This window comes from Dendroctonus ponderosae, unplaced genomic scaffold (assembly GCF_020466585.1).
Source record: "Dendroctonus ponderosae isolate FM_Combo_2020 unplaced genomic scaffold, Dpon_F_20191213v2 Dpon_F_20191213_240, whole genome shotgun sequence".
Classification (NCBI taxonomy): Eukaryota; Metazoa; Arthropoda; class Insecta; order Coleoptera; family Curculionidae; genus Dendroctonus; species Dendroctonus ponderosae.
Window position 1 is genome coordinate 11,596 of NW_026018448.1, and position 17,606 is coordinate 29,201.

The 17,606-nt window shown below is 34.6% G+C and overlaps 1 protein-coding gene across 1 annotated transcript; it reads right to left on the minus strand.

Annotated features, from left to right (window-relative positions):
- Window positions 1–1,147: 1,147 nt before the first annotated feature.
- Window positions 1,148–16,684, minus strand: LOC109540473 (DNA polymerase zeta catalytic subunit; the record flags this gene model as incomplete). Its single annotated transcript, XM_048664429.1, is given in 13 exon segments — window positions 1,148–2,237; window positions 2,299–2,521; window positions 4,488–4,715; window positions 5,043–5,233; window positions 5,290–5,565; window positions 6,854–7,056; window positions 8,497–10,853; window positions 12,521–12,563; window positions 13,299–13,502; window positions 13,865–14,363; window positions 14,782–15,012; window positions 15,356–15,914; window positions 16,498–16,684. Coding segments are annotated over 13 exon segments (5,348 nt in total), but the record flags the coding sequence as incomplete, so codon positions are not given.
- Window positions 16,685–17,606: the final 922 nt, after the last annotated feature.

Here is a 17,606-nt window from a genome sequence, read left to right on the forward strand (position 1 = left end):
GTGCCGCAGCGTTTTGAGAAATTAACAAACCTCAATTAAGATTGGTCGCTTCGATTCGAGACGATGTTGAAACTTCGGAATACCCCAAAAGTAGGGAAATAAAGCGGAGAGCAATAAAGCTGAACAGCTTCAATATAAGCAACTCTTCTTTAGCAATTAATGCTAATGGCTCTTATCATAAATTGTTTTAAAGTGCAGAATTAGATGCACTAATACATCATTACAGTGTTTCCTCTAAGCATGTATTGTAATTACACCCATGTTCATTTTGTAGGTACACCTAAATAAAGCCCTGAGTCTTTATTTATGTTGGCAAGTGGCCAAATTTCATGCAGGTTATAATTGAGCGGTAATCTGAACACTGAAAAAGAAAAAAACTCTTTTGCTTGAGAGACGATGGGTAAATACACCTTTATGTTCAGAGACAAAGAAACCTCACTGTATATTATACATCTCCGAATGTTTTAGCCATATTGGTTGCTTAAATATTTTGTTTCGTACTTATTAGCTCTATAAGATAATACTAGGTAAGCGAAGAACGCCACATGCTTCTGAAAACATCATTTTGAGTAGGTAGCAATTAAATAGTTTTAAAGGTTTAATACTTTTATGATAAAAATATACCAACATGATTAAACTGTACATGAAATAAATTATAGCATTGTTAACGATGTATCCCTATAGATTGTTATTGCTAGAAATTTTTTATTATATTATAATATAAATTGTATTTACAGCCATTTTATGTAATGGTGCGTTAATTTTGCCGACAATATATTAAATAAAAAATATTTATGTTTTATTTCTATCCACAATGTCTATACATTTTTCCTCATTTCTACAACTAGTACGATCGGAATCTCCAAACTGTTTCCTAGAGTTTGGAAATTTCAGTATGTGTAAAATTTCATTTAGTCTTTTTTTTTATTTATTTTAACTTTAAAGCCATCTTCAGTTCTCCTCCCTTGTAGAAAAAGGTCCAGCCTTTATATAAAGGCGAAAGTGTTAAGATTCACTTTTTTATTCATCCTATATAACATTGACCTAATTTCGCACATCACATGTATTTTTTTTTGGCTGCTGGATAATTTGTTTGATTGGTATTTTTCATGAAAATATAATTTTGTTTCTGGATGTAAAAACTTGGTTTTAAAAAAACGTTTATTTTTACAAAAATAGATTTTTCAACAACGAACTAACTGCCTTAACTGCTAACTTAGGACTAATTTCTACATGTCGAATGCGCAGCTTATATAATAATTAAATGCTGCATCGACAGTTATGGATTGAAACACATAGTGGTCTGCGTAAGTGGTCATATAACTATATTACGCATTATAACTTGTGTAATTTTTACTATTAAACCCCAGCAAAAGACTGCGACGCGTGTGGGTGCTGGGGTGCAGCGCGTTCAATGTTTTCTTCTTTGGTTTTACTGAAGATGAAGAGACTATGAGAGACGCCGGATGCGTTGTTTTAATGAAAGGAATGAATGAAGTGTCAACATGTTTCCTTCTTGTAAAGCCTATTTGCCTCACAAGTATCTGATTGGTTTCGAAGCTGCTGGGTCAGCCATAAATTAAGACCGAATGACCTTTGTTCCTTTATGTATGCAAGGGATGACAAAATCTTTAAGTTAGTTTTTTGGCCTTCTTCGCCGACTGATGCATGCAATCTGGTAGTGTTCAAAAGGCAGGAATTTGCCTTTTTGGTTTGTTGAAATATCGAAATCCCCGATGTGGTATTGGTACCTGCGATCAGCACCTTATGCGAGCCATATCGAACCGAGATAAATAAGAATGAATCAGTAATAAGTAGCAAGTATTTTGAGCACTTTCGTTCGTGGGGCTTTATAACGTAAAATAATCCCTGCCGAGAGGGTCAGAAACTATATGATAACTGTGCGTGGCCTTCACGAACTGCAGTCCGAAGGCTGCTATCTTGAATGAAATTAAATGTTAAGTGTTGTTTAAAGTGCCGCGTCGCAAGAGGCCAGATGACGCGGCACATAGACCCACAGACCGGCATCAACACACAAGTGTCTTAAGACACAGTATTATCCGGGTCTAGTTTACAGTGTGTTCGTTGGTTCAAAAAATATTGCTGTTACTCATTAATTGTCTAACGTATCCAGATTGCTGCTGATCGTTGAATGTTTGATTTCTCCTATATAGAACTGGGCAGTCTAGAGAAACGCAAACAATTTGATCTACGCTACTTGTACAAGACTGACAGATCTACGAAAAAAATATATATTAAAAGCCGCGCATTAATTTCTCAATAAATAAATATATTTACCAGCAAAGCGTTATTATAGTTTTCTTCCCATTTTCTTAATTTCTCTGCTAAAATCGTATATGTGATGTTTGGTTGACTCTGACACATTTGGCATAAGCCACCCTGACTCTGTTGAGAGCAGCCGACACAAACGTTCGAGATAAAATACTGTGAGAGAGTTGATTTCACAATAGGTGAAGAGTTTGGAAGATTGGGTTTATTTTTACGTGGCATTTTGTGAAACCTGAAACAGAAATTTTCCAAATATTACCACGAAGATAATGAAAGCAACAGGTTCTCTCCAAAATAATATTGTTGCGAATGCATAAGAGCGACAGAATACTGAACTTCCAGACAAAAGAAATGATTCATTGCATGGTTTAAACGAGAAACAAAATTTCAAAGTTCGATTTATTCAATTCAATCGAGTTAAGTGTGCCACGTTAATGCTGCAAGCAAACAAAAACAATCACAAATCATGTTACAGCTTGAACTAAATCGGCCATGTAAGCGAGCTTTAATCTACATATACAGGGTGTCCCGTAAGCACATGATCAAAAGGGTACTGCGATATTCTTTGGATCAACAGCAGACGATCTAACCTAACTTTTATTAACGAAAAATGTCTGGCTCCTATGCTATTGATGGTCAGTTCTTCAAAAAAATACGTTTTTTCAAATTTTTTGGTGAAACTCGCTAAAAAAAATATGCATGTTTTCTTATCTTCTGTCTTTACATCAGAACAAATTCACAGCGAGTTTCACTAAAATACATCGTACCATTCGCCCGATATTTCAAAAAAGGAATTTTCTTGAAGAACTGACCATCAATAGCATAGGAACCATACATTTTTTGTTAATAAAAGTTAGGTCAGATCATCTTCTTTTGATGCAAAGAATATGACAGTAGCCTTTTGATCATGTGCTTACGGGACACCCTGTATATCAAGCTTTAAAAATCGAAATTTTCCGAAAAATCGCGCAAAAGATTAATGAGCTAAATCTTCTCAAAATCAAGTTATGTAATCCGCAGCATATAATCATGCAAGCACAGAAGCATTCATAAATATAGCCAGTTTTTACGCAAAATATCCAGTTCAGATTGGTCAAAATTTTATTAAAATCGAGCAAAACAACTGGTTCGATAGACTGGCTGGATAAACGGGCATTTAATTTAGTATAAAAAAGTCTATTGCGCCCACCGTCGCGATTTGTTTATCTTTAGCTGTTAAATTGAAGTGCAATGATTCATCCAAAGGGCGATGAAGCAAATGATTATATATTCGTGGTGGTTCTATCAAGCCTGAATATTCAATTCATTACAGATAAGAGACGTAATAGGTCGCCAGTCATTTATCGTGTCCTGTGAATTGCGTACTTATGGGAAATATAGAATCATTGTGGCCCTTAAGGGAAGTCCGGTTGTTTATCCTTGTTAACTGCAGGATTAAAGTTTTTATTCGGAGTGGATTTCCATTGTGTGTAGTGCGTACCTTTGGAGCATTCATGGGTAGGAAATGGAGGATGCAGCAGCAGGTTGCAGAAAGCTGGTAAGAATGATTTCTAATCTATACATCACTTAATTTGAACTGAATTTAGTTTTACCAAAAGCAACTGAAGTTGCGTGGATTATTTGTCTCTTTCTTTGTTGTGCTCATTTCAAATAAATTAGCTTTGGACACCAATGTGTGGCAATCCTGCTGTACTCAACACATTTTTTCTTTCTTTCCAGGTGGCACGATGCAGCTTGCGGTAAGTTTGGCATTACTTTTCCCCTGATTACCATCTAGTTGTAGAGCCTTAAGTTCCATATTGTTGACTTGCATTTTATGATATTGTTGCTTGTTACATTTATTCGACGAAGAACGACGAGGGAGTTTCTGGATTCTGAATCGGGGCTTTCGATTTTTTTAAATTACATTTTTGTAAAATTGATTTATATTCCGGTTTTATACTATACGATTTATTCTGTAGAAATAGATGGCAACCACGGAGTAATTTTCGTTTCGCGTTTCGCTTTTTGCAAATTTGTTATAGAGGTTTTCTGAATAATGGAAAATGCTGTTTTTATTTTCCAATTTGATTTTGCGCAAGACTTCATGATTAGTCCCGTATATCGTGTTTTCTAGCAATAAAACCTTTAATGACTGCAAGCGATATACCTTTTGGGATCCTGATACAAGGTAAAATAAAAAGATATATATTAATTACCAAGTATTCACGTCTGCTCCAATCAAATTGAGGCATCGGTTAAGAGGGGGAATGATTACTTTGGTAATATAATAGAGAGCGTTAGGTCGTAATGAGTTATCATTCAGTAGATCTCTCGGGCTTCGCACAAGTCGAATAAGCGGCAAACCGGGAGGACCGTTTACTATTACATATGGGACTCTCTCTCCATTTCTAGGTTCATTTCGCTTATCGACTGAGGTCCATTTACTGAAAAAAAAATATTACAATAATCTGGGAGTCTAAACCAAAAATGTTTACATCTCATAAATTAGCTTTTTAATATTTTATAATTAGATTATATTTGTTTCCACATTATATAAATGTATATAGAAGTTACCAACGGAAGGTAATCCTTACGCTTTGATGCTCACCGTTACGGGTGATTTAGAAAACTTCGCCAAGAATTTCTGGCGATGGTTGTTTTATAAAAAACGTAAATCTCAACCAACAAGATCGCAAATTTTCTAACATATAGTTTGCTTCAGAAACCATATTTTTAAAGCAATCATTAACATGTTCTGATCATATGCTTACCGTGCTAATTCCAATGCAGGTACACAAGCGGCAGGTTTATATCCACTCCTGCCTCGATATTCTTTGGCAAAAGTGAGGTCTTGAATGCTGGCTCTTCCAATTTGGATTTTGTTAAACTGTTTTAATACGTAATTCTTTATGAGACTGACATCCTTGGTTTCGAATAAAAGTGTTAGACACTTTTGTAACATCTGGAGCAATACATGTTTTTAATTCGGTCAATAGACTAGAAATGAAATCATAATACTTTTGAAACAGCTGGACAACCATCTCGTCGAACAGTTTCTATTCCTTTTGCTTCGTATATGGGCTTTACTACTTCAACCGTTTCGTACATGTAGCCAACATATCGCTTCTTGGTTTGCAAAATGCAGGGCTGGTAGACTTTTTCCAGTTTCAGCTTTACAGGATCGGGATTATCTGCGGTGACGGCGTCAGCAATTTTTTTACCAATTGTAAATGCATCCTTTTTAGATCTTCCCGGTACCAATACAAACATTGAATCAGTATCTCCATATACCACCTAAAAATATCCAACTTTTTAAAACTGATTTAACGGATTTTTAGACCGGCAGGTTAGATGTATAAGGAAAACGAAAATTTGGCTACTTCTATATCGTGATCCAACAACTTAAAATATTTTCAGGAATGCAGCATTGGCGCTTCTAGCAAAAAGTATAATTAACTTTGCTATTTCAAATGAGAAAGAGTTTTTGCTTTCTCAAAAACTGTCCTAAAGTTTTCCTCTATTACTTTCTATGTCCAACTCTATCGGTTTTCGAGTAACTAATTGTTTTCAAATTGTTCTGTTCAAAACTTAGTTATAATTAATTGTTCATAACTGCAATATCTGTAACCGTAAAAGCTTCAAATTCTGGTTGTAGCATAGATATTAAAATTGAGTATTAGTGTTCTATGGAGATGCGTGTTCTGTATTATAGAGGGTCTCGTAAAATGAGTAAATTACGGATGGATTTCAAAATGGTAGAAAGTTGATTTTTTTAATCGATATGTACTATCGAAAAACCTGAAAGATTATCAAATTCCTTTTCAAATGCTATATCATGTTCGTATATTTGAATAGTATCTAAGGTTTCAAAGATAAAAGCTAGTTTTTTAAAAAATGGAACTATTTTCAGGTATAAGAACATCAAATATTTTTCAGGTTTTTCGGTAATACATAGGGTGTCCTATGAAAAAATCGACATCGGACCGCTTTGAAATCTTGCTGTAAAGCAACTAATTACAGAATAGAACATACTTCTTCATGCAAAACTAATACACAACACATTCGTATGCTACATTCAAAATTTGATGTGTTTTCTAATACACATATTGCAGTTAAAAACATAAAATTAGAAGTAAGTTTTGAACAAAAAATTGGAAAATAATTAATTACTTGAAGATTGTTAGATATATATCGGAAAGTATTGAAGAAAAATGTAGGAAAGTTATTGGGAATCCAGAAACGGTATTATACATAGAGTGTCCCATTTGGAGTATCAAAGTTGATGATACTTTTTGGCTTAAGCGCAAAAACTGCATTGTTGAAAATACTTTATATTGTTAGATCACGATTTTCAAGGCGCGTTTTCCATATGCCTCTAACGGAATCCACCTTTATAATCCTGCATTAAATACGATGTATTGTATGAAAAACGTAATTTCTGAGGTTGTTATCCTTCGTAAAAAATTTAAATCTAACAGGTATTTAGTAAAATAAATGACATTGTAAAAAACGATATTAAAAAGTTAAAAAGTTTAAGGAACTACGTAAAGTTTACTTGCTAAAACCATAACTACCTACTTACTTTAGCACCCCATTCGGGAGTGCTCTCCACTAAAGCAATGGCTCTTTGTAAGGTCTCCCGGCCTTTGCTAACAACACTGTCGCCAACTTCCACACAACACATCCTTCCACTAAAATTAGCTGCTGTGTATCCATAGGTGACGTTGGCAATAAGTTTCAAACCTAATTGTCTATTGTGAAGAACTTTTTGTAGAGGATCGTTGCCTATAAGGAATGTATCCGTGATAACTAACTAAATTATTTGAGCAGTAAATTTTTAACTTTCGGCTTCTTTTCTTTTCCGTTTTATACGGCAAGTAATATACACGAACTATTTAAGCGGCCCACTTACAGCATTTCTACTTTCAATATTAGGAGAAATCTAAAATGTGAAGGATAACCCGCCTTATTTCAGACTACAGACTAGAATATGTAATTCTAATCCAACTTTTGTTCACGTAGTGAGTTGCATGTGGACCAGATTATATAAAATAAAATTTTGATATATAAAAAACATTAACTAGTTCCTATATTAAATTTGAAACGAAAGTTTTGAGATTTGAATTCGAAAAAAACATTAAAGCTAAATTTGACTTAATTACTAAAATATAAATAACTTTAATTTCATGGTCATTTTAGAAGTGCGATTTACTGTTACTGATTTTGTTCTGCAGTTCCACATTGTTCTACATTATTTCAAAAATGCTTCACATTTTCTATTAAAATGCCTTCTTCTTCTTCTTCTATTTTTATTTGCCCTATATAATTTAATAGCGTTATCATGGAGTGAAATGATTTATCTAAAGAAGGTTGATATGAAATATTTTGTAGCACCCTATACATTTACGTCTAACTTCAAAATATGGAAATCATAAAACTTAAAGTATGACCAAATCTTAAATTAGAAGTACATTCATTTTCTACTTAGATAAAGTCTTAAATATAGTGGGGTTCTCTGTACAATGACTAAGATTTTTAAATGACGAAACAAAAACTATTGTGCTCCATTAGCGAAAGTTTAAGGTACAATTTAATAATTTGTAAAAATTTGAGACTACTGAACTTCTGATTAAACTCATATTAGTCAGTTGCACCTAGAGATGAGCTAAAGCGTGATTTTAAAATCACTGTTATAACTGTGAGAGTGATTTTTTAACTACGAATTTAACCTGATAATGTGATTTCACTTGTGGTTGCGTTTTCGCGATATAGCAGCGTCATAAGTAGATGGGCACTTGTAGGTCACTTGCAGACAATTTTAAAACATTTGAAATTCATATTTTTTTAAATAAATAACCTTATTGAGGTATACAACAAATAATGTTTTATACTTAAACTACAAATGATTTTAAGGACACTAAAAAATAACAGCCTCTGCAACTAGCAACTGGCTACAAATTTTGTAAACCCATGTAGGTACTTAAAAAGTTCTAAAAACATTCTAAATTTTTTTCAAACTAGGAACAAAAAATTATTGTTTTACACAGAACGAATAGCGCATGTAGCTCTAATTCTTTGTGAACAAGCTATATTTGATTCGAATTTTTGATCTGAAAAAACTTTATTTGAGTGAAAATAGGTACAAAAATATTACTTCGCTACTATTCGCAAAAATTTTCAGAATTTAATGATTGGACATATGATGATGATGTTTTAGCTACATACCTTTATTTTCTTTCATTGAATTCTTAACCATTAGTCTTGTATCCAAAACCTCTTTCAGCATGCGTGGTAAAATGCCTTCTCTCACTTTTTGTTTAACGAACACCACGCCGCATGGGGAATAATTCAGCAAGTCTCGTTTGCAAAGTTTCCTGACAATGTTCTTGGACACCTTCAATTGAGTAGCTCCAAATTCAAATGGATAATTCGATCCAAGCTTGTTGACTCTTCCCAAGCACGTCGTAAAACAATAATTGTAAGCTATGATTATAGAAGGATACAAGCTTTGAAAATCCAGTACTATAACTGGATCCGTATATAATTCCGATTTGGGTTCCATAATTAGAGGCACGTACTCTGGAGCTTTCATGCCAGCTCGCTGTTGAGTATCCGGAGATACTGGAATATAGTTTAGAGGCTTAGCTAGGCGCAACATCATAGATTCTACTCGAAATTGAGATCCTCTTGAAAGCACTTCGTAGAATAGAATACCAAACAATTTGGCAAGTTCGCTGGTTCGGTTTAGAAAGTCCTGTTTATCGAATAACTCTAAAATCGTATCGGTTCTCTGTAAATAATATCTGACCACCCGATGTCTATAAAGATTACTGCGATGGTCCCACCACCGAGTCAAGTCCTTCGAAGTATACATCGGCACGCGTCTATGCAAAAGATGATAAACCACCGACTCAAAAGTGTAGCTTTGTAAAGCTATTTCGTGCCGCATAATTCTCCATACATTTAAGACAATTCGTCCAATAATATTTGTTTCTAATTCTCCGTTGTCATGCTTTAATTTGGATTTTCCAAACTTATGCAGCTGACTTCTACCAAGCAATGGTAGAAGGTTGATTGACAGTACAGCTGCTCTTTCCACTATGTAACCCCAAGATAACATTTCTATTTCGTATCCTGCTAAAACGTCTGGATCCCATTTCTTCACTAAATTTACGAACTTGTATATCAGGGCTTCTTCAGACTCCACGTAAGCAATATCACAGTCGGTTCCAATACCATATAGAAAATCGGGTCTCGCAGCCCCAAACTCTACTGGGAGGCAGTTAACAGCAATTACACCACTCGCTTTAGATCTGTCGGCATTCGGCACATCATTAAAAATAGAGTAGAAAATAGCGCAAACAGTATCCAGTTGTGGATCAGGTCGAAGATCTCCACGAGTTCGGATATGCAACTCCATAACCATAGTTGTTAAGAACTGAGGTTCTACCGTAGCTCTAGCAGCCTGCAAGTCTTGTACAGATTTATCAAAACCAAACGAATTTTGCAGTGTCTGGCCGGATATTTGACACGACGTGTTGGATTTATCTTCTGGAATTTGCAAATCATTCAATTGCCCGATTTTTCTATCATTATTAACAATTGAGCCGACAATTGCTTGACTGCAATGATCAGTTTGAGGCAAAGAATCAGGCGTTAGTGATAGAGACGCATCGAAAATAGATTCATCCCCAGGGCTATCAGAAACATACAATTTGGAGCGCATTTCATTTGTCTCCTCCAACGAACATGTTGGTTCCTGATGGTGGGAAGTTGAGTTTGATTTTATCCATTCTTCAACGACACTTACCGTTGGTGGTTTTTTGACCGGGCGTAAAGTCAGCGTCTTGCTTCTGCAATGTGCCAATTTTAAAATACATATGTTACTGGAATTGTGCGTAAGGTTAGCCACATTTTCCATAAACATTTTTCGGTGATTATCAAGCGCATTGTTCGAAGTAAAATCAGCCAGATGGGCCGTGGTACTACTGGATATCCGTAGAACTTTATGGCCGATCTCCACAGGACCGGTATAATCGTCTACATTGCTATAGAAGGGTTCTTTTGTTTGTTCATGGGGAAATTTATAAACATCTAGAGAAGATTCTACTTCGGACTTAGTTGGTGCCTTCATTAAAGGTTTATATGAACCGCTAATAGAGTTTTGTTCGGACATGTGCACTTGATGCAGCTTGTCTAAATATTTGATTTCCAGATCACTGTTTGCTAGGCTGAATGTTGGGTTCGAAGATGAATATGGGCAGGCTTGCTTCGATTTATCACAGTCTAAAGGGTCAGCATTTTCATTTTTTAGTTCGCATTGCCGCCTCGGCATCGATGGTTCCAAATCGCAATTATCAGAAAATATATCGGAATCGCTAGAGTTTGCAGCATAATCCGGATAAGTGATTTGTGAGGTTTTACTTTTGCGATTTGATTTCAAAGCAGATAACCGGGACGACAAAAATGCCTCAGTGTCTGCACGATTTGAACTATTATCAGATGAAAGAAACAGTCTTCGCTTATGATGCAATTCAGCTTGTTGAAAATGACTAGATGTGCTAGGCATTTGATCTTCATTTCTGAAATAAAAACCAGCAATTGATGTATAATCATTTAGAGTTTATAAAATAATGCTATCATTCTAGAATAACGACAATATGTCGATTGGTGGTAATCGGGATTGGGACAAAAATTTCATACAAAAACTTTTACCTAATATTTTTTTCTAGAGTTTGCTTTTTTCATTGATTCCCTGCCTTCATGTTGCATCCTTTAAATTGGTTATTACGTTTTGAATATATGGTTATGATATACAGAGTGTCCCGCAAACACATCATCAAAAGAGCAGTGAGTCATTCTTTGACTCAAATGATTCGAAATTTAATTAAAATAGGTTACATATTCTCATTGATTTGATGTAAACCTTAATGGGAGTACGAAATTTTTCGGTGTTTCACCATGTACAGGGTGTTTTCTCATAAGTTGACACGCCACCTAGATCGTTTATTTCAAAAGAATTGTGAAAGTGACCCAAACAAAAGTTGCTTAATTTCACTAAATTTTTTAAAATCTGAATTTAACATTAAAATACAAAAAAAGAAATGTGAAAAATTGACATAAATTCATTTTTTTAATGAAACACCTTATATAGTTTTAGACAGGCCGATTGGATTTTTTCCTGATATATTTATTGATTATTTATTGCCTAGATTTGCATTAGTCGTTTTTCTGTATTATGCTTACCAAATTTTACATAAGAACAAATTAAAGTAGCCTGAAATGAAACAAAAAACTATAGAAAGGGCACATAAACTATACATTTCAAAACAAGTAAATAAATAAAAACAAAATCATTAAAATTACTGATTTTGTATATTACCTCCGTTTAACGCTGGACAGGCTCTATAATTTACTTCAATTTTATCTATAACGTTTTGAATATATTAGTTATGATTAATATTAATATCGTTAATTGCAGCCTCTATTTTAAGGCGTCTAAGTAGAGTCTCATGCACAATATTCTTTAAATAACCCAGAGAAAAAAATCACGAGTCGTTAGGTCGGGGCTGTTTGGAGGCCATTGGATAAGACCCGCTCGTCCAATCCAGATATAAATATTGTCATTTAAAAAAAGTACTACCGGGCAAACGTTCTGAATTGAGGGAGCACCTTGTCGAATTTCAAGGCTACTTTGATTTGTTGATATTTATAATTTTTAAAACATGATATAGGAAAAACGGCCAATACGAATATAGTAAAAATATATATTTTTGAAATCAGAATAACCAATCCTATTGGTCCTATGTCCAAAAGTATAAAGGGTGTTTCAGACTTTATGTCAAATTTTGACATTTCCGTGTTTTATACATTTATTTTAAATTCAGATTTAAAAAAGTTGAATAAAATTAAACAAATTTTGTGTTGGTGACTTTCACATTTTTTTGAAATAAACGATCTAGGGGGGAGTCAACTTATCAGTAAACACCCTGTACAATAAATCTGCACAGAGTGTATAATCGCAAACTTGGATCCATTCATAAACAGACAGAAAAAAACGAAAGTGAACGAAAGGAAGTTGAAGCTGCAAAATCTGTTACAAGTAAATGAAAGAAAAATGACGAAAACCATTAAAACCCCAGTTAAGCCATTACCTATCTTATTGTAACTACTGCAATTGTCATATTGTCTTTATATTTCTCTAAGTGTACAAATATTACATACTATACTATACTATACACAAACTTACATGTTGCAGTCCCTGGAAAAGTCGCCGCTAGCATGAGGAAGATCTAATAACAGATATTTAATCGCAAATTAGCTTTAAAAATAGCTGTAATAATTATCATTGCAATGTTGTATATAATGTCGTAATATACACAGGGTGTCCGGTGGAAAAGTACCGCATATTGCGAATAAAACTACTATTGAAAGGACAAAGACCGCCACATTTATGTCCTCTTGATTTATTTTCGGGGGATATTTTAAATCGAAAATTTGCACAATTCAGCATAAAAAATACCAACAATTTGCAACAGAAATTCTTCACAACTTTCGAGACTGTTTCGAACAACTGCTCTATATGGATGTGAATGGGGAATAATTCCAACTTTAATACGATAACACGACAAAAGGAAATTTAATAGCATAAACTTTCATAAAATCACAAAAAACGTTTTTGCTTCCACAATTCAGGCGTTAGAAGACACAGCGATAAAAAAGAAACGCTTTCCCTGACAACAAAGAAATAGGGGTCCAGAGGTTGTTTCCTAAAAGAAACCGCAAATCTTGCCGGATACTTTTCGTCGAGCATCCCTGTATATATAAGTGTTAGACTGAAAGATAGTATTTTAAATTAGAGCAAAGCTGCGCATTTGTGAGTACTTATAAGAACAAAACTGTTTTTTGCAATTATTTGAAAATTTCTTGCATAACATTTGAGGACGATATAACTATACCGTGTGCAAGGCCCGAATGCTAACACCCCGAATTCGGTGCACTTTTAAACGATTTTATCCTCAGCTCACCTTTTTCGTTGCTCGAATAAACACTAGGCGATCTAACAAGTTGAATTCCTAAAGGAGCATAAGTTGGCTCGCTTTTTCCTTTCGCAACTTTCGCCAAAGTTATTTTTTCTTCGTCTTCTGAGCTTGAATCCATTGCACCATCACAATTGATGTATATATTTGAAGCTATCGGCCATCGCACTTCAGATTTTAACAAACCATTAACTTTCCCAAAATGAAAATAATATTGTTAATTTATGGTTTCAGTAAACAAAATAAGTATTCATCTTCTAAAGTATACACTGATTAGTTAATTAGATGAAGTTATATTTTTCAGTTTGCTAGAGGCATTTTCAGTTATTTCTACTTGTTTGCGCCCATCGCATTGAGGCAAAATTAAAACTATACCAAAGATTCCAGATCTCCTCATTTTGTTGCATAAGTTTATAACTTTGAAAAAAAAATAGTCAAGCTCTAATCCGAATTCATTGGAATCCATTAAAGGTAATAACTAAACTTCTGAAAGTTGTAAATGTGGGTGAAATTACGCATGGCTTCTATTGCTATCTTAATTTTATTTTACTCACCTATCAACCATTGCCTACTTGGCACGATCTTCACTTTCGTTTTGGAGCTTGTCTTTAAAATATTTAATGTCGTACTGTTGCCTACATTAAAATTTCTTCGCATTACTTTCACCTGCGTGTTTTTAGACCGCATATCACTTCTAAACGTTTGCTCCTCCAATCTGTATAGTCCAGATCTAATTATTCCTGTATCTTTTTCCCAAGTAGGCGAGTGCGTTGAACAATAGTCTTCTGTATGAAGATTCTGAACGTTTGAGCCTTCGAATGTATCAGCTGCATTCAAGTCCTCTACTTGACCATCGATTTGAGGAATCGGAGTGGTGTTAAAATATTTGATATCGTTGGCATTGCTATGGGTGTCCGCAAGGGCAATTTTTTTTATAGGCGTAGTAAGTGCATCGAACGGCATACTAAGATCAAGTAAATCGGCCGCTTCGTCAACAGGTTCCTCCGCAAGGACTTGAGATAATATGCTCATATCTTCCTCAGCACCACTCACCTGAGACAAGAATTAACACCTCTACTTCTCCTTATAAATAAATTCGCGTTTAAGACAATTTGCTTTGAACTGGTTCAAAATTAAGAAGTATAGTGTCTATAATTGGCTGTCTATCAGCAAAATCGTGCTGATAGATAAAAATATGGTAAATAATAAATATTTATTATTTAGCATATGCTAAATATGCTATTGGTACTCTAATAAGACCAAAACGCATATATTATTTTTCAATAATAAATTTAATATCTAATTATCAGTTAAATAAAATTATAAGAGTTGGTCTGGGCAGTAGAGTGTGACGATGGAATATCCAAAACAATAAATTCTGTACGAAACTGAGGCTTTTCAAAAATATAAACCTTTTCACCTTGGTGAAATAAATAATAAACATAAATTGTGGTAGATACAGTTTACTCACTTTTTCATCAGCCAATTGTTCTAATAGATGTAAGACGTCTTGTACGTCCGTATTCAAAGTCACATCGGATGGAGTTAAGGTTTTATCAAGGTCTTGACTGCTCGATAAATTTAGCGTTTCATCAAGTGATAATTCAAGCGAAGAAGGATAATGAATGTCCACAGAAGAAGCGTTTTGAATGTCTGCAACTTTCGGACATTCTGCTGGATATATTGATGTATCAGAATTTTGCTGAAATAGTAAAAAACAATTCTCATGGAACACTGAGACATTCAAAAACAGGTGAAATTGATTCGGTTGAGACGAATTATGTTTCAAAAAGTAATTTTTAACTGAATTGTCAAAGCAACGATTCTTGCAGTTTAATGCGTACTTTTATTTCGAGTTTTATCACGAAATTACGCAACTTCACTTCATAAGTTCGCTTCAGAACATCAGATTTTATTGCTTATGAAATTTCTCTGATGTCAACAGTTGAAAGAACGACAGAAAGAAAACCCTTTTTTAACATACCTGACAAAGGGCGCAATAGATTCCAAAACGCAAAAATATATTTTAGGTCACTAAGACGTACCTTCGAAACTTCGATATCAGTTGAGGCTGCTGCCAATCTTTCCTTAAGAGCTTGCTGAAAAATTAAATGTGTTTTGGATGGTGCTGATGCCGTATTTTTCAACTCCAAATAATCCCCCAATTGTGAGGATTGATTCTTATTTCTACGTCGCTGCTTTTCATCGTCCCATATTGCAGCAATTCCAGGGTTAATCGCCAAATTTCCGCTCAGAATTTCTTGCCTGTTCAGAATGTTTTCCGCCAGAATATCGGCCTCTAATTCGCATGAAGATATTTTCTCTATCGATGGTGGTAAAAACCATTCAATATCGATATCATGGTACGGCTTATCGGGATCCAGCCTGTACCTCATATTCGATAGCAACAAATTGCTCATTCCATGAAGATTATAATCTATCATAAACTGAAGAGTAAAATTGAGGTGAACCTCATGAGGTTGAAAGATTTGCCCCAATATGGCCTTGTTCAGCAAGAGAGTGCCCACTTTTCCAATCAGTTTGGGATTATAAAGATATATTTTGAAAAATTGATGCTTTTTTACGTGGTATCCATACATAGGTCTAAAAGTATTGAGACAAAATATAAATATTCAATAAAGCGTAATCACTAACGCGACCCAGCGCAAAGTGACGAACAACTGAGCGGAAACAAAGCGACTTGATAAGGCGTGCTAAAACTCTGTAACTTCTTTTCTGCGACTATTTCGAAATTTGGTATTTTACAAGGAATCAAGAGCTTCTTAAAACACTAGAGGGCTAAATGTAGTTTCATGGCTTAGGCACGACTATTAAATTTATGTGCGGAAACAAAATTTGAAGTTTCTAAAACAACTGCAAGTTGGAAAACTTCTAATGCACGATCTACGAACATCACCCTGTATGCAAGGGCAGAAAGACCGATTCGGTCGATAGACTTTTTCACTACAAATAAACATTGTTTATATATAAACACTTTTCAATTAAAATATGTATACATATAAATATTTATTTGCCATCTGTATCTATTTTGCGCACCTTCTTTGAAACATTCCGGAGGAAAATCTGGTTCAAGTGCGGGATAGACAACTCTTAACTTCGCGCTTCACCTCGCTTTGCTTAGGGTCGCTTCAATGCGCTTTGCATTACCGCCACCCGATTCACTTACATGCCAGATACTAAAGATATTTTATATACATGCTGCGCGTTGGAATTGGCCTGATTGAAAGATATATTAATGGCTTTATCCAGCCCTCTAGCTATTTGGCGCATAATATCTTCAGGCTTCCCATGTCCATCATATGGAATGTATAAGTAAGGAAACACTCCATGAATATGAAGGCAAATCTTTTTTCCTGAAATGATAACATTTATTAAATGTAATAATTCAATTCAGATTTTTTGTTCTTCAGTCGTTTCTCCTATATTTTTTTCCTACATATATTTCCCAATATTTCGAGCTTTCTGGTAACAACTTGCAGTCTCCATTAAACGAGTAACGGCTACGTAAGCAATCCATTGCCTCTTGAGTTATTCAGTTTATTCATATCGTTATTTCTCAATATACCAGGGGGTGTCGAATATAAACGAACTGATTTAATTTTGAAACTGTTGCTTTATTAAACAATATTTACAAATATGTGCAATTTTTCTATACACGGGGATTCAAAATTGGCGTCATTCCTCTGGAGGTGTTGTCTGGCGCTGTTATAGGAGTACAGAAAAAATAGTAAAATAAATTAACTGTTATGAAAAACTGAGAAATTTGCAAAAAACTATATCAGAAATACGGCAGCAATGTTTTTGAAGGTAATCTGCCTAATTAACATTGCGCAAATACCTGTGGCTTCGTAATTATTTAAAACTCCGGTAACCATGAAATTATACAGACTGACAATAAGATAGACAAGGATAAAAGACTGTATAAATTCAACAAGATTTGTTGACGAAATATCAAACCTGTTCTCATAACCTCGAATATTGGTGTTTAAAATTAAACCATACAATACCAAACATTTGGATGGTTAACGCCAAACAAGCTAGTGCCTGTGTAATCTCTTTATTATCCACTCTTATCAAGCAGCTTCTCGTATTCAGTTAACTAACTCCTGCTCCATTTGTATCTCCTTGTATCGTACGAACGTGGTAGAAATGTAGCCCTTCCTCGGTATTTATTTGGTGCGTGGGAAAGTGTCAGTTATTGTGCTCTGAGTGCCCCTGGAAGGCCCTGATTCGATTATGCCCAATACTTGTTCCTCTGTGTCTGGAATCCGAACA